Source organism: Megachile rotundata, chromosome 1 (assembly GCF_050947335.1).
Source record: "Megachile rotundata isolate GNS110a chromosome 1, iyMegRotu1, whole genome shotgun sequence".
Classification (NCBI taxonomy): Eukaryota; Metazoa; Arthropoda; class Insecta; order Hymenoptera; family Megachilidae; genus Megachile; species Megachile rotundata.
Genome location: NC_134983.1, coordinates 6,548,696 through 6,565,967, shown reverse-complemented (window position 1 = coordinate 6,565,967; position 17,272 = coordinate 6,548,696). Strand labels below are relative to the sequence as shown.

At 33.6% G+C, this 17,272-nt stretch overlaps 4 protein-coding genes across 6 annotated transcripts; 2 read left to right on the top strand and 2 right to left on the bottom strand.

Moving 5' to 3' along the window:
• The first annotated feature begins 122 nt into the window (after positions 1–122).
• On the top strand, positions 123–6,048 carry LOC100875329 (uncharacterized). Its single transcript, XM_012279411.2, has 10 exons — positions 123–623; positions 793–868; positions 985–1,385; positions 1,728–3,812; positions 3,962–4,270; positions 4,360–4,693; positions 4,771–4,937; positions 5,188–5,468; positions 5,544–5,661; positions 5,749–6,048. Exons 1-10 carry the CDS (start codon positions 442–444, stop codon positions 5,855–5,857), a joined length of 4,062 nt encoding a protein of 1,353 aa, XP_012134801.1. The 5' UTR covers positions 123–441; the 3' UTR covers positions 5,858–6,048.
• On the bottom strand, positions 1,132–8,905 carry LOC100883798 (SET and MYND domain containing, arthropod-specific, member 8). Of its 2 annotated transcripts, XM_012279408.2 has the most exons (7): positions 8,279–8,905; positions 7,728–8,096; positions 7,398–7,532; positions 6,910–7,096; positions 6,727–6,822; positions 6,571–6,650; positions 1,132–6,495 (listed from the first exon to the last, which is right to left on the bottom strand). In XM_012279408.2, exons 1-7 carry the CDS (start codon positions 8,903–8,905, stop codon positions 6,388–6,390), a joined length of 1,602 nt encoding a protein of 533 aa, XP_012134798.1. In that variant the 3' UTR covers positions 1,132–6,387. The 2 variants fall into 2 exon arrangements, with proteins under 2 accessions (XP_012134798.1, XP_012134800.1); XM_012279410.2 differs by lacking the exon at positions 1,132–6,495 and having other exon boundaries at positions 6,571–6,666.
• Positions 8,906–9,996: 1,091 nt separating this feature from the next.
• eys (eyes shut) lies at positions 9,997–15,425 on the top strand. The gene is made up of 15 exons (XM_076532986.1): positions 9,997–10,148; positions 10,477–10,625; positions 11,181–11,291; positions 11,349–11,456; positions 11,520–11,633; positions 11,711–12,551; positions 12,630–13,044; positions 13,165–13,487; positions 13,554–13,764; positions 13,832–13,983; positions 14,065–14,201; positions 14,262–14,507; positions 14,660–14,860; positions 14,994–15,222; positions 15,288–15,425. Exons 1-15 carry the CDS (start codon positions 9,997–9,999, stop codon positions 15,382–15,384), a joined length of 3,486 nt encoding a protein of 1,161 aa, XP_076389101.1. The 3' UTR covers positions 15,385–15,425.
• Positions 14,928–17,235, bottom strand: l(2)k14505 (ATP synthase mitochondrial F1 complex assembly factor 2 homolog l(2)k14505). Of its 2 annotated transcripts, none has more exons than XM_012279424.2 (6): positions 16,986–17,235; positions 16,306–16,499; positions 16,108–16,218; positions 15,857–16,037; positions 15,679–15,794; positions 14,928–15,607 (listed from the first exon to the last, which is right to left on the bottom strand). In XM_012279424.2, the coding sequence occupies exons 1-6, from the start codon at positions 17,233–17,235 to the stop codon at positions 15,461–15,463; spliced, it is 999 nt and encodes a 332-aa protein (XP_012134814.1). In that variant the 3' UTR covers positions 14,928–15,460. The 2 variants fall into 2 exon arrangements, with proteins under 2 accessions (XP_012134814.1, XP_003700742.2); XM_003700694.3 differs by lacking the exon at positions 16,986–17,235 and adding an exon at positions 16,638–16,924.
• Between the last annotated feature and the right edge of the window lie 37 nt (positions 17,236–17,272).

Below are 17,272 nucleotides of genomic sequence, written 5' to 3'. Positions count from 1 at the left end.
AAAAATAAGAAAGGTGATTGCGCGTTGCTATTGGTTACGGTTACACTGTTACACAGGTGATCGGACCAATCAGAATTGATATGCGCAAAATGAACGAAAGCTTGTCGGACAATGAATATAAATATGATCTCTCGTTGTGTGCATAGTATATGTACATTTAGTGCATGAATCCTATCCACATTCGTTGGAATATGTCAGGGTTAGCTTTTCAAGATATGTAGGACAAAATAAGTGTAAATAGGAAAATTGTAATGATTACTAGAAAAATAACCACATGATATACAAGAAGCAACTTTTGTTTCTTAATTTTTCATCCGTTCTTTAAGAATTGTGCTTATGTTTGTAAATGCTCAATCGATGGTGATTCCATAGCAAATGAATATTTGCATGCTGCAGTTATGTGCTTCCATTGTGAAAACATAATTGTTTTATGGTGATAATATGTCAAAATCAAGCATAAGGAAGATAACGGTTGACCCTACGAAATGTAATACAGACTCTCGTCGACCAAGTGTATTTGAAAGGTTGGGGACCAAACCTGCAGTTACTGCCGGCCAGAATACATCGGATTATTGCAGAAATTGGGCATTGAATGGCAGTTGTTCGTATGGAAAGAATTGCAAGTAAGCATAATTTTAAAGTGAATATATTTTGTAAAGAAAAAATATGAAATTTATGTCCAGTTCCTACATTGACGAATGATTATGTCAGCTTATTTAAAGAATAAAGTAAGAATTACTGTTCATGTAAGTTAAAATGACCAACCTTTTGTTTTCTTGATATTGCAACTAGATATGCAAATACTCACACATTAATAAGTCCATCCAAGCGTGCCAAAAAGGATAATGCTATTGCAAGTACAACAGGAGTAAGTTTTATTTATATTTATTATCCTTTCAGAACGAAATATTCAGTTCAGTATTAAAAATGTATTATTGTTTCATTTGAAGATAGATATTTACATATGTATTTATCAATATGTAGCTTATTGAGGATCCGTTTAAAAGGCTTACTTCTAAGATCGTAAAAAAAGCATCACATAGTCCTGATTTAAATTTGGAAGAGTGGAATCAAACAGATTTGGAGTACGAAGACGAGAAAGTATTGGAAAGGCGTAGACAGCTGTTACAACGAGAATTAGAGTTACAAATGAAGAAGGATAAAGAAGTTCATGGGAAGGACAAAGTGAAACAGAAGAAAAAGGCAATGACTTCTTCCTCTAGTTCTCATACTTCAAGTACATCTAGCAGTAGTAGTAGTTCTAGTAGCGAAGATTCTTCTTCCAGTTCAACATCTGATTCACGAAAAAAGGTTAAAAAGATTAAATCTAAACGACATCACAGTGGTTCTACAGATTATGATGAAGATAAAGAAAGAAGGAGGAAGTAAGTTATAGTTTATATTCTCATTAGTTATTAGTACTATGAATAACTGAATGGAAATCTCAAATATGAATTTATTAATATATTTTGGCCCAAGTTAACTTAACAGTAAACCATGGTTTTATAGGTCCTATTTATATTGTTTATCAACATTTATTTCAGTATACGTAAATTATAGATATTTCATTAGAAGATAATGTAACACAAGAAACACATCACATGTTTGAAAATTATGGAAAAACAATGTAAAACAAAACTTTGAGATCTCCATTTAAATATTATTTTCATTTAAATAATATTTATTCTGAATAAGTAATTTGTACCAAAACTTACTCATGTTATTAGATTAAAATTGAAAAGGCTTGGAACAAAAAATGAGAAGCCATCAGTCAAGAAGAAACGTAAGCTTGACAGCAATTCTGCAAAAAAAGAAATTACTGCTAGGTCAGTAAAAAAGTACAGTTCTTCTTCAGCATCAAGAAAACATTCTTCCACTCCTCGTACAAGATCACCAGCAGTACAAGTGTCTACAGCTGTAACACCTACAACAGCTGTATTAGGTTCTTCCGTATCTTTACCTCACCATGGAACATCTACTAAAGTTAAAGAAAGAAATAGAAGTGAATCTCCAAAAACAACGAAAAACAGAGATATGGATAAAGAGGAAAGACACTATAAGAAAATACGGGACGTAGACGAATTATCTAAAGACAGTACTAAAAATAAACCTTTTGATAAAGTCAAAGAACAGGACAAGGACAAAACTCGTACGATAGACGAGAAAATAAAAATTGACGAAAGATTGAAACTAAAAGGTAAAGATAAAGAAATACGTTCGAGAACACCGCCAACATCAGAAAGATCAAAGCATCAACACTCGAAAGATACAATTTCGACGAAAGCTCGTCGTAGCCGTACACCTGAAAAATCATCTCGATCTAAACGAGAGCTTACTCCGTCAAAAGTTCCAGATAGACCAGTTTCTACGAACAGATCGCGAGATACCGAAAAGAAAGATCGTGAATATCACAAGAGCGATAAAACTAAAGACAGAGAAGACATAAGAAAACCTGAACAGAATAATAAGACCAGACAGATATCAAATCAAGAAGAAGGTCATAGAAGAATTGGCAAAGAGTTTGACGATAAAGCTTACTTAGCTGACAAAACACGCCAGAAGAGTAGAGAACGACGGGATAAAGATCATACCAGAGACGAGCGTGGCCATTCAAGACTTGGACGAGACCAACGCGATACTCGTGATAAAGACAAAGAAGAATTGCAAGAACGTTATCGCGAACGACCACGGGAAAGGGATCGTGATCGAGACAGAGACCGGGAACGCGATCGCGATCGAGAGAGGGACAGAGATCGCGATCGTGATCGTGATAGAGATCGTGATCGGGATCGAGATCGTGATCGCGATCGTGACCGAGATCGTGATCGTGATCGTGACCGTGACCGTGACCGCGATCGTGAAAGGGAAAAGGATGCAATAAAAGCTAGGGACAGAGATGTTCCGCCCTTAGTACCAACGTCAATAGGTCTTACGCCAGATAAGAATTCGCGTTATAGCCGGGATAAAGAACGAATAATAGTCAAGGATAATGCCTTTGAGAAGAATGGTATCCGAGAACGTAGGGCTGATAGAGAAAGAGAGCGATCTGAAACAAAAACACTTACAGATCGTGACAGAACATCTCAACGAATTGATAATAGATATGATAGAAATACTGTAGACAAAGATGCGTCCACTCGTAAAACTGGAATGAATTCACCCAGAGATCGTTTTCCTCGAGAAAGATCTCTTGATAGAGTTTCTTTGCTTGATAAAGGTGTGCATAATGTCCCACCATTAACACAAGCATCATCTATACCTGCCGTTCAGTCATCTGTAGCATCTTCGTCATCTTCATCTGCACCTGCCACATTATCAACATCGCGAGATAATTTAATTGAAAGGTTAGATGTTGGACATTACGATCGAGATAGGCATAGACGATTCAATACGAGATATGACCGCAGTCACACATCTGAACACGATCAAACACGCGTTACACCGACTAAAGTTGATCGTTTGATTGAAAGACGAGAGGGTAGTCCACGACGTACAATTGAAATCGATAGAAATTATAATAGAAATTATGGACGTTTATCTGAACATTGGGACGAACAAGAGGAAGCATCCTCGCATTTAGATTATCGTGATCATCATGTCCACGAAGATGATAGAAGAAAAACTGTTGATGGAAGGAGGTATGATAGCCCATTTGACGAGAGACGTGGAATACGTGAAGAAAGATCTCGGGAATCTAGATATGTTGTTCAAAGTGGTGATAGAACATCCTTTGATGATCATCGACATCATCATCATCATCATAGACATCCACTCTATCCAGGAGAAAAAATTAGAAGTAATACATCAATTCGGTGGGTTAATGGCAATACATATCTTCTTACTTTTATTTTAAGATGATATAGTGAGACTATGTCTATATATGTATACTATTCCTACCATAGTGAACTGATGTTCTTAAATTTGCTTAATAATAAGATTTTAATATAAAATTAATTTTTAGCGATGAGAATGTTGCTAATGATGATTGGGACAGTCATCATCGTGACGTAGAACATAACAGAGAACGAGCTTATGGACCTGTTGATTGGGAAGAGAGGGAGTGGCGAGTGAGAACTTTATGGGATAGTAGAGACAGTCTTCCACGATCAGAAGTGCATGACGATGACTGGAGCTCACGGTATGATAATTCTGTATCAGATTGGAAATCAAATGATGGTCGAAAATGGGATAACCAACCTGTACATTTACGTGGTCATTATAGAAATGATCGATCTAAAGAAATAGAATTAGGAGAATCTACGTCACACAAGTATGTAACATACGACTACATTTTGGCGTGTATTATTTATTTATAACATTTTATATATTAACAAGATGTTTGTTTCAACTTTTTTATAGTAAAAGAAGAACTTATAATAGCTCTGAAACCAGAGACGAATGTTCGGTTCATAGTTCTAAACAAGCATCTTTATATGGCAGTATGAAAGAAGAACCTATCAATAAGAAGTTAATGGAACTTGCGGAAGGTAAACTATCTACGACACGCGAGAAACCTGCGGACACTTTTCAAAAAAAAGTTTTACCAAAGGAAAAACCTGAAACTAAAGAGATCGTTGCATCAGAATCGAAACGTACTTGTATTGATGAGTCTTTACAAACTCTTCATACTGAAAGTGATCTAAGTGATATTAGCGATGATCCAGATGATATATTAAACATGGATGATGTAACGGTATTTTCTATTTGTTTTTTTATCATTTTGTTTAATGAATTTTCATTTAATCTATCTATATATGTAATGTTTAATAGGACATTGACGCAAATAAAACTCGGGCAAGTAAGAAATCTCCTGATAGTACTCAACGGGATGGCCAATCAACCATTCAAGAAACTGATGTGTCATCTCCAAAAGAAACTATTGAAGACACAGTTTTTAATACAAAGGGAAAAGATAATGCTGAACCAATGTCGTTTAGGTAATTTTTATTAAAATTATCTTTCATTTTTTTAGGGTTGATGAAGCAAGCGTAGGGGGGAGAGGGTGCAAATTATAAGATCAAAAGTATTAACGAGATTTTAACACAAACAATAAAAAGTGGTAGAATGTCTTCTTAATTCTCAACTGTGGAATACTTAGCATGTGCTACACAGTTGGCGCCAGCCTTGAATTCTTTTATATCGTTATTCTCTTGTTATACGCTTATTTATATATAATTATATTAATAGAAATATGGAGGATGAAAATGTGGAAACTATGGACTTTGAAGAAATATCCGATGGTGAATTAGAGGAAGATATAAAAACAAGCGGCAAAGGTTTAGGTGACGCTTTAGGAGTTGACTGGGAGAGTCTTGTTAAAGAGACGCAACCTCGAAGAACTACACCATGTAATCAAAGTTCAGAAAATCGGTGGCAATGTAAAGCAATCTTGGCTAGAATCGGTGTTTCAGCAAAATACGCAGGAGAAGATATAATAAAGAAATTAACAAAGAAATATGGAACAGACGGTAATTCGTTTGATCGATTACAACTTCGGGGAAAATTATTTCAAATTCGCGTGATTAATATATTTTTACTTACAGACCATTCGGAATTTTTTCTTCACGATGTTGCACTTATGCACACAGCACTTGCTCGAAATCGCTTGTTACGTGACTTAAATAACGATATGCTGCCTACGGTGGATGATTTTCTATATAGGTAAATAATCTTTAAAAAATTAATAGTTGTTAAAAGTCTTTCAGTATAACACATTATAAAACATTATATAACTTTATTTTGTTGTAGGAGTAGTAATGTAAATATTGATGAAGACGTAGATTATGATTTGGAAGTTTTGAAGCCCTGTACATCTTTATATGAAGAAGCAAAATGTTTATTACAACAAGTTGTATGAGAATGCTTCTGTATATAGTAAATGACTTCCAAAATTGCACTTTACCATCGTATTACACGATTCAGTATAGAGCAAAAGTGCATCAATTTGTTACTTGCTAGTCTGGTTCAGCTATTTAGATACTCGCTGTAGCCAACCTAGATATTAGTGGTGCAATGTAAAAAGAAATTAAATTGATACATTTTTCTTAATCGCTAGTTCTTTAATTTTCCATAATTAATATCTTTTTATATATTATTCAATATTTGTACAATTTCTTTAGCAAAATCATAATCATAACAATTGAACATTGTAACGAATCATGTACATTCGATGAATGTAATTTGTTTATATGTATTTGTTTTTTTATTTAATGAAATTTTATGAAATTAACCTTTTAAAATTTCGATACTTTTCAACTTTAACACTAAATCACTCACTTTCAATAATACTAATTTTCCTGAAATATTTTACTGACTCCAACATGAAAATTGAATCGTTGTGTTGTCAGAACATATCTATTTTTATTTGTATTACTTTTTAAATAACAGTTAACATTGTTTAAAGTATTTCTGATCATGTTTAATAATTGCAGCTGAAACAACATCGTTTTGCAATATAATCATTGCTTTCTCTAACAAACGTTGATTTTCATCAGCCTAAAGAGATATATAATGTAAATATACAATGTAAACAAATAAATAATACAAATATACGTCTACAGAAAAATTTACCCGTATTTTTGCAGTGTCTTCTTGTCGAAGTCGTTTAAATTTTTCAAGGTTTGTACAATACAACTCGTACAAAATAAGACCTGAAATATTATTGTACTACTGTTGCTTATATCCACAAATATGTTCTATATCATTTTTACTTTAGAATTAACTTACCTTTCTTTTTACAATCGCCACAATTTAAAACATCTAATATAGAAAGCAAATCGTTACAGTATTCTGATTTTGTATCCAACTCGACATCGGTTAAATCTGTTAAAATTTTAAAAAATTCACCGAGTAAATTAGTCATTTTCAAACACCGTATTTTTATAAATTATATAAATATATTAACTATACCTGCCCATTCGAGACCTTCAGTTCTACCATAATACGAAATAATTCGAAACTTCATATCTATAATGAGATAATTACTCAGAGGAACTATACGAAAAAGTTCCTTTTGCATAAACTTGAAAATCTCTCGCGGACTTTTGTACAGTGCTTCTTCCGTTATAGCCGCTAGACCTGAACGGATCGAACATATCTAATAAAAAAACAAAGTACCAAAAATTGAAAGTTATTAAAGCCAAACACTTTGCATGTTGTATTATTTTTAAATTACGAAATCGCAAATTAAATACACATACGATAACGTCTCTCTAAACATATGTTGATGTGATGCGTGGTGATAAAACGTAATGTCAAGTATGTAACGATATAAAATGTGACAATACAAGAAGCAGCGATATAATGCGCGAACCAACCGCCAGACGGTGGATGTTATTAAATTACATAAATGTTCATGCAAAAGTAGCAGTACGTCGAAAGATATTGTACTCAAATACCTGTCGATAGTTGATACTCTTCCCACACATGTCGCAGACCCATGGAGTTCCAATCCTAAGAGGATCTCGAGGTAACAGATTCCCTGAGCAATTGTCAAACGCGCACAAGAGTGCACATAACATTGATCCAGATTCCTAAAATAAAGAAAATTATGTAAAAGCAATATGTTAATTATGGCTCACTGGATGGCGATACTGAATCTTTGAATTTGGAGTCTCAATTTAATTTGAAATTAATTCCTAAAAATGTTTATTCTAATCATATTCACGTTATTCAATAAATAATTACTAAATTATTAAAAATTTTAATGTTTGGACGTAATAATGTACCGTAGGATCGCTGCACCGTTTGCACGTACAGGAAAAGTGTTTGGTGATGCTTAAAAATTGTCTTCTCAATGTCGTGTCCCAGAACAAACTCGTGTAAGACATAGTAAGTTCTTCTCCAGCGGAAATTGGAACAGTAGCGCTAACATATAGTCGATAATTTTCATCGAAATGATGTCTGGTATTTGGTGCGCAATTGTGATTCTGTAGCGCTCCTAAGGGATATAGTCCACGCAAACTGGTCGAATGATCCTTATCAAGTACGCTAACCGTTTCAAATGAATTTGAGTTAAATGCTCCACACACTCGTTTCATTAATTCCACATCTGCCTCGCTCGGGGACTTTTCCACATTTCGTTGCAAAAGATTGATCTTCCCATAGAAAGTTATTGATTAATTTTATGGATTGGGTTTAGGAATATATTTCTGTTTTCATGGAATAGTAATTCAAGAAAGAATTGTGTATAAGTATATACTTCAAATAAATCATTTTTGGAAGTTTTATGTAATTCTTTTCCTAATTAAATTTTTGAAAAAAAAAAGGAATAGCGTACCTCATATTGAGAAGTGAGAGTTTGATCGCATTGAAGAGCGGCCAAGCATTTACGTTGCTGCTCAGTCATGAAGAGCGCGCGTATCGGTATCACTGCCAGTAACAAATTCAAAGACCAATCGGTCCCACAAGTCGGTACCAATGATCTTAAGTAGTTGCACTCGTAATTCACGTGCTTCGGCGAATTTTCGCATTCTAGTGAACAGATTGGCAAACCGCAGCCCCGATCGCATGGAAATAACGGACATTCGCTCTTATAACAGCACACGCACATTTCTAAATGTTTGCCCACGCACCTTGGCCCGACTATCAAAGGTGCGTCTATGAAAATCAATTCATTCGCCGCTATATCGCGAGTGGCGAACATGCCACGGCCACCCAAATTCGAATAACGAATAGTCCAAGCTCGTGGATTCTCGCAAGATATATTATTTTCTTTCAAATGGGACACTAGCAATTCCTCCACCATTTCTGGTTCGACGATATCTTGCAAACTCATGTTGTACGATGATTTTTTCAGCAAATTTTCATGTGCAATAGGTGAAGAAAATTGGAATGAACTTCTTCGCGGGCGGTAGCCAATGCAATGTCTGCGAGTCTCTTCTCTCGATGCGTATATATACAACATGGTGAAGAAAATGTTCACATTATATAATACATTTGTATTTATATATATATGTCTTTTGATTACATCCGTGTTAATATGATGATCATGATGATGTGAGATAGATATGCAAGTGAAGGTTAATCGATGAAAATTCACATGTTACTGAATAAGTACTATTATTAAACGAAACTGCAGTACTATATCGCTTTATGCTCTATTGCTGTGCGGCGTTTCAGTTTAAAATAGAATTAGAGATTTTATACCCGTTTCCCTGCTTTTTACATCAATTACACACTCGTGATTTAGTGCATCTTAAACGGTAAAAGAAACAAATATACTGTTATGTTCTTTTAGAATAATAAAGTAGTTATTATCATAAAATCTAATAATTAGCTTAACATTTCGATACCAGACTCCTTGTGAGTAGTTTTCAGTTTAATTTTATTTATTGTATTATCTGTTAATTACAATTTGAAAAATAGCTTGTATTATAGAAACTGTTAAATGTCATTTTTCAAGACTCGCGTTATATTGTCAACATTGTCATTTTTTCGCCATTATAACGCGTGGATCGCGAGCATACAACTTTTCAAAATTGAATGAAGATTATTATTGACGAAGCAAGTTTTCACGCACGCGTATCAGATTCTCTTCAGCGTCTGTATATTTTAACGTTGCTAAGACTACCAGGTAACTGACTACCTGCAACAAATAGCAGGTATACTAACAGGTACATAATATATATGTATATTGTACCCGGATAGTTATACCGTTTAAAACAGTGTAAACTGTTCTTAGTCTCGTATATATTCTTAGTTCGCGTTTTCTTCCTGATGTAAGAATAAATGAAAGTAACTGAAACGTCGGAATCTACAGGTAGAATGGAAGAAATTCATTAGTCCTCGTACGAAGCAAGTCAATAATTCATATAATCGAAATGGTATTATGAACGTATTATTCTTCAAAACTACAATAATTCATGAATATTTGATTATTATTTAAGGATTGATCATTGAATATCAATACTGTGGACCAATGTGCCTTACTTATATAAAAACTCTCTGAAATCTATCGTAATTATATATGATAGATTTATACCGTTTTCACGTAGAATGTGTTATAAGAGGAAGCTGACTGATAACTCCATGAAAAATAGGATTCATATTTTGGTGACATTCTTACTTTTAGCAGTTAATCTTTCGCAAGGATTAAATTGCAGCACAGATCCCTGTATGTACGGAATTTGTTTAGAAGATATAAACAGGTATTAAAAATCAGTCTTTATGTCATAAAATTAATTATTTGTTTCTCGAGGCATCTGAAATTTTTGAACACTCGAATGTAATGTAAGTTTCCGTTAGTTAAGAATAAGAGATGAGGAAGGATCTCTCATCATTCGCTTTTAATTTTAAGATATCTTACAGAAAAGTTAACATAGTCATACTCAAAGATAATGATTAATTTCTTGTTTCTTCTTTTTTCTAAATCAAGGGAAACTTAGACCGCGATTGTATAATTGATTTTTTTGACTTTTTCCTACGAGTAGTTGTTCATAATTATTTAATTAACTTTGTTATTCCACGTGTATACAGCACCTATTCGTGTTATTGTATCGACGGTTATACCGGAATCAATTGTGAAATCAATTGGGACGATTGTTGGTCTAATCCTTGTCTAAATGGAGGAACGTGCAACGATGCTGTTGCAGCCTATAATTGCACCTGTGCAGAGGGTTTTGTAGGTAATTTATGATTCCTTCGTTTACCTCCTGTATTGCATGTGCGAAAGCAACGCGTTGACATGTTAGCACAGAGTGTAATTGAAATGATGTTCGTGCTTAAAATACCTGACCTACCGCTAGAAGATAAAATGGATGAGCGCTATCGCTCTACAACTTAATGATAAAAAATTAAAACTCAAGATCTGCTTAATCGTAAAATAAATAATAATTAGATATTTTAGATGAATGAACAAAGAATAAATTTGATATTAGTATCGCTATATATTAGATATTTGTGCATTTTAATTTCATGATTTATACCGTATACTCTATAGTTATTCCCATTGTTATATCCACACATTGCATCTCCACGGATTATATCGTTCCGCGGTGTATCTTTATACCATCAATGTTAAATACAAAAAAAAAAATAAGAAAACAATTATAAATTTTTACACAAGAGTTTACACAAGAGCTTGTATTTTGTGACTGAATATAAAAGCTGATACAGGTACCCTATACTTTTAACATTACCAAAATAATAAAATATAACTAATAATAGAATGCTGCTTGCAGGTATAGACTGTGAACAAACATATAGCGAATGTTCAAACCACCCTTGCTTGAATAATGGAACTTGTCTGGATTATGACGGTATTACCTGCCAATGTCCCGATGGATACTCAGGTAGAACACGAGGGTATTATAATTGTCTTTCTTCTATTTTATAAGTTTCTCTTACAGGTGATTACTGTGAAATCGATGCTTCAGTTTGTAACGACACGATATGTAAAAATGGAGGTGAATGTATGGAGGGACCTGGATTTTCTTTCTTTTGCCGCTGTCCTGAAGGTATTAGGTTTAACCTTTGACTAAAGTAACCCGTTAACTTTATCATTAATTGTTTTTAAAAAGGATGGACAGGTAGATTATGCGACGAAGACGTTGACGAATGTGTTACATCACCGTGCAAGAATGGTGGTCTTTGTATTAATATACCTTCCTCATATACTTGTGCTTGTTTATTCGGTACGTTTCATTTATCATCAAGACAATGGTGACAACTTTTAGTAAATATCATATTAATTTCGAGTGTTCTCTATAAGGATATACAGGCAAAGATTGCGATAAAGCCATTGTACCCTGCAAAGAGAATCCTTGTAGAAACGATGCGGTATGCTTATTTGAAGACGAACGACCAATTTGCTACTGTGTACCAGACTATCATGGTATATTATGCGAGTTAAAATACGACGACTGCGAATCAAAATTCGCTAATTGTGAAAACGGTGGTACTTGCATCGATGGTGTTAATAGTTTCACCTGTGCTTGTCCAACATTTTATAGCGGACCATTTTGTAACGTATACAATCTTCCTACGACTTCTTTCTCAACTTTCGGCGAAACTTTTAGTAGCGATAAAGAAATCCCTGTTACTACATCTTTTGCACCAAAATCATCAACGTTGCCTGAAAGCGATATGTCCTCGTTACTGACTACATCCCCGACTGCTCAATCTTCGACTTCCGTCAAGAGTAGTAGTCATTTTTACACGAGATGGTACCCTTTTATCGAAACTACGCCTTCGACTTTAGATAGAAACAATATTAGCGTTTTTACTAGTAGTAGTGGTACTAGTACTGCTAGTACAGAAGTTACTCCTCTTAACGATGTGACCTCGATGTATTCTGTGACGGATAAAGAGACATCTGAGGCAGAAAGAATTTCATCAGAGTCCCGAACTCTTTCTACTGTTTTGAGCGAAGTTTCTTCGATGCCTTCAACGATGAGAGTTGGAACGGAATTTTTCACACAGAAATCATTTCGTAATGAAAATACTACTGCTGGTGAAATTACTTATCAAGAAGAAGCTGCAAGGACATCCGTATCCATCAATGGTACCACATCTGAAGCGGGTAGTACAGTGGGATATAGTTCGTACACAGGGTAAAATTGAAAAACACTTTCTAAACTACTGCAAGTAAAAATAGATAATTATATTTAATATATTTTCATTACTATTAGGTCTTATCCAACAGTATCTACGTCCGTAGAACGAGTCACCGAGGCTACAACAGAAAATGAAAGAAGCAATGGTTACTCCACATCGTCCTCTACTTCCATAGAGTTTTGGCAAAATAGAAGTTCAGAATTAAGCACACCAATGGTAGAAGTGCCAAAAACCACATTTCGCTCTTTCATAGATAAATGGACTTTCCCGCAAACAACGAAATCAAGTTTAGAAAGTTCTACGTTCTGGTTCACGAACGATACCTTTTCATCTGTAACTACTACCTCTGTGAAGTCAATACTTGAAGAAGATACTACAATTACCGAACCATTCTCAAAACCTTTGTTAACAACTCCAAAAAGCACTACTGGATGCCATGGAGTTTTCTGTACAAGTTCACCAGTACCGCCTACACGCAATGATAGTGATGCAAGTATTAAAGAATTTTATTGCTTTGCGATTCATTTGATTCTTATAACACATTAGTATCACTTGTACATGTATCAATTCTTACTTCTAAATAACATTAGTTTTTTCACGTGCTTGTAGTGTAACTGCTCTCAACATGAAAATTGTAAAACTGGTCCAAGTATAACACGAGCAGCTTTCAACGGTAAATCATATGCGAAGCAACAGGTTGAGGTGGAAATTTCGAATAGCAATAATGCAACGTTAAGGATTTTCGTGCGGCTTAGAACACAATTTAAGGATGGTATTATATTACACGTTTATTTCGATAATGAAAAGTATGCTTTAGTTTACTTGGAATATGGCTCCTTAAAATTTCAATTCTCCTGCGGACTTGAAACCATGCTGCTTGGTGAAATAGACTCGCCTATTGATAATGGATATGAAACTGACATCGATACAAAGTAAGCTAGTCATAGATAATTATATACTTGTTACACAGCTGATGTATACTTATTTTACATGTACAGGTTTCAATATTTTATGAAAAATGAAACTAACAAATGTTCAGCTCGTTTGTTAGTGAATGAAACAACAGCTGTTAGCGGTGAGCAAATCTTGCCATTACATGGAAGCCTTCCACGATTAGCTAATTTACATTTGGGTGGTATACCAATGGTATTTTCCCACCACTTTGCTCATGTTTCCATGGGATTTACTGGTTGTATGAGTTCACTGAAGGTACGTTTTGTTTTACATTTCATGGTATTAGAAGAATTTATAATTGCTTTTCTCATCATTAATATAGATTAATGATGCACCTCGTCACTTCATTCATGATTCCATTGAAACTTTTCAAATTGAAGACTGTGTATCTTTCCTATGCTTATCGAATCCTTGTCAAAATTTTGGTGCATGCGAAGAAGTAAATAGTACAGTACGTTGTAGATGTATCCCTGGGTAAGATAATTTGTCAATTCGTACTTAGAATGTATTAACAGATGTTACAAAATAGTGTAAAATAGAGTATTATCTAAACAGATATACAGGCCCATTTTGCGAACGATCATCATGTGATGAAAATCCTTGTGCAATGGGCGCAACTTGTATCAGCTCACCAGGTACAGGTTTCGTATGTGTATGCCCACTAGGAACTCACGGGCTCTTATGCGAAGAAGGTAATTTATGCTAAATAATACAATTCGAGAGTGTACGACAATTTTATCGTCAATTTTTAGATACTGTCATAAGTCGACCATCATTTTCGGTTATCGTACCTGGATTTTCATCATACATTGCATATGGTGTTTCAAATTCCATAAAAGATACCATGGAATTAAAAATGAAGCTCATACCACGTTCTAACGAACAAATATCTTTGATAGCTTATTTAGGACAAAGTGGATCGCGTCGGGATCTATCAGATCATCTTTCTATAACATATGTTCGTGGCTACATAATGTTAACCTGGGATTTAGGAGCAGGTATTATATCTTAATATTTTAGATATTTAAAATTTTCATTTACAACGAAGTCTCACTTATGACACGTGATAAGACTGTACGAATTTAGATTCAGGTCTAAATTTTTGAACTTCAAAAGTTCTTTTATTTCACTTCATAAGAATATTTTATAGGTGTTCGTAGAATATTTACAAGTGTTCCTTTGACTGCTATTGCAATGACAGCAACTGCAAGTAAAAATTATATAGCATACACGATTCAAGTTGGAAGAAGAGGTCGAGAAGCGTGGCTTGCAGTGGATGGCATAGGCAATGTAACTGGACGAGTAGTCGGATCTATGACTCGACTCGATGTATCTCCAATACTTTACATTGGTCCGTTTTTTTCAATTTAAGATTTTCATTTTAAAATGTTCGAGTACACAATTAAACTTGTTAAACATCTGTTGCATAAATTATTTAAATATATTATAAAAAAATACAATTTACAAGACATTATGATTTCTAGGAGGACACAAGTCAAGAAATTTTGATTCTTTACCCCATGATTTGCCTCTTCATACTGGATTTTCTGGTTGCATATTTGACATTGAACTACGTACAGAAAGTGCAATTTATCCAATAACCAGTTCTAGTCCTGCAACAGGTCGTGGTGTTGGTGAATGTCATAGGAACGAGTGTATTCGTCATTCATGTAAAAATGGAGCAGTATGTTTAAATCATGGTGCAACATATAGGTAAGCTTCCCAAATTGAACACACTTTTGATATCTCATTTACTCATTAAATATTAATTATTTCAGTTGCATTTGTACAAAAGAATGGATGGGTTCTGATTGTTCCATACCAGTAGAAGCATTATCCTCCATTGAATCATCCTCCTGTCAAACTTCAGACTAGTCAAAATATTGTTATCTTATACTTTAATGTATCTTCTTTATAATTTTCATACAACATTTAACTCATATTCTTTTTATTAACTAACGTTTGCATTAGCATTTTTTGGCTGATGCGTTACAGAATAAGAGTTCAAATGCACAAATAGGATAGCTGCAGCCAAACGGGCTTGTAAATCATACTTATTCTGATCATGAAACCATTCTACGGATCCCCAGTGAGAAGTCTATATGACAGAAGAAAAAATAAATTAAAAAATAATATTAAAATACTTAAAATAAAGTTTAATTTACACACTTGATAATCTTCTTCTAAACGAGACTGTTTTACTGCTTCTTTTATACTAATTACTCTTTCAGCTGCAGCTAAAGTAAGAATCACAGATTTTATTGCATCTACACCGTACATAAAACCTATAAGTAAAACAGTATTAACATAGAGTATGTTTGTATATATTGCTAATAAAATCATTTACCATAGACTGCATTAAAATTATAAGACATTAAGTGCCTTGTCAATATGTGTTTTGTTTCTTGAGATATTGTAGGAGCCTGTATGCTCTGAGTTTTTATCATATTTACATTGTAATTGTCACAAAACCACTGTACCAATGGGTCCCAATTTTCAATTTGTAATTTATATAATTCTTCACTATCCTATAATATAATTTTTAAGTTTAATAAATAAACTATGTTATGAAAAAGAGATTATATATAATATACCCACATTTGAATGAAATAATATTGTATCCATTTCCAAACAATTTACAATATAATTTACTATATCTTGCTTAGTATGATTGTTAGGATTATCAATTACAGTATTACTTAAGGCTGTCTATAAAAATCAGTATAAATATATCACTATATTAATTAAATATATTATTATTACATATTATTTTGTATTCTTTTAAAACAAATTTACCAAATGCATACTGCTTTTGTCAATAATTTCTTTTTGCATATCCCATTCTACAGCTATTGCTAAAGCTAGTGGTTTACTATCCACTTGTAATATTTTTCCTTGCGGTGTTTTCAATTTTCTTTGGTCGAGTGTAATTTCAAATTTTCCACCACTGGATAAAATATTTGTTCTTCGATAAAATCTTTTAACAGTAGCTAAAACATGATTCTTAAATTAATTTTAAAAAGTTAACCAACATTTAATATATTTCAACAAAAAATGATATATTATGTAAAAATGCTGAGGAGGTTAACAGCTAAAAAGAAGGTTAGAAAATAAAAATATACTTTTACCCATATTTCTCACAATACAAAATGCAGATGCAAATGTTTTATATTTAAAATAATGCATTTTTAACATGTACAGCAATGTTTTTTGTCATAAATATTACTTCATCTTTTAGCTTTTCCTGACAAGCAAAATTTCAAACCACATGAATGTTTATAGAATTCTGTGTTAAGTTTTTCAGCACACGCGCGCGAGTAAATTTCGAAATACAGGTGAAAATGAAACTTGCAAAATGCTTTCAACTTTTGGAAGCAATTATTTTACAATAAATTGTTATTAATTTTTGTTACAAAACGAAATTTACTTTAAATATCATTATTTATCGATTCCTGTGAATTAGACATAATGCGTGCCAATGTTGGTGCAGTAGTGGGTGATCGGAATCCCATCTCTTTGGTTACTATTTTCCCTGGAGAAGCCAGATTTGCACTTGAGTGTACTTCTGATTATTCTTAGTGCGTTGATTGCGTGGGTGGATCCTAAGAATTGTGTGCATATTTGAAAGGTGTGGATGAATGGTACAGCGATAAATCGAAAAAGATCTATAAAAATAATTTTATGGATAAAAATATAAATTGGACGTGAAATTTTTACAAATATCATAATCACATTTAACTATTTACATGTGGAAAAGCAATTA

Excerpts from the sequence above, each read along its gene's own strand:
- LOC100875329 (XM_012279411.2), top strand. The coding sequence starts at position 442 with ATGTCAAAATCAAGCATAAGGAAGATAACGGTTGACCCTACGAAATGT. Across the intron at positions 624-792 it reads TCGTATGGAAAGAATTGCAA|ATATGCAAATACTCACACAT; the intron begins GTAAGCATAATT and ends TATTGCAACTAG. Across the intron at positions 3,813-3,961 it reads AGAAGTAATACATCAATTCG|CGATGAGAATGTTGCTAATG; the intron begins GTGGGTTAATGG and ends ATTAATTTTTAG.
- eys (XM_076532986.1), top strand. The coding sequence starts at position 9,997 with ATGTGTTATAAGAGGAAGCTGACTGATAACTCCATGAAAAATAGGATT. Across the intron at positions 12,552-12,629 it reads GGATATAGTTCGTACACAGG|GTCTTATCCAACAGTATCTA; the intron begins GTAAAATTGAAA and ends CATTACTATTAG. Across the intron at positions 14,202-14,261 it reads CGGGCTCTTATGCGAAGAAG|ATACTGTCATAAGTCGACCA; the intron begins GTAATTTATGCT and ends GTCAATTTTTAG.
- LOC100883798 (XM_012279408.2), bottom strand. The coding sequence starts at position 8,905 with ATGTTGTATATATACGCATCGAGAGAAGAGACTCGCAGACATTGCATT. Across the intron at positions 7,533-7,727 it reads AACGGTGCAGCGATCCTACG|GAATCTGGATCAATGTTATG; the intron begins GTACATTATTAC and ends TCTTTATTTTAG. Across the intron at positions 6,823-6,909 it reads TGAAGGTCTCGAATGGGCAG|ATTTAACCGATGTCGAGTTG; the intron begins GTATAGTTAATA and ends AAATTTTAACAG.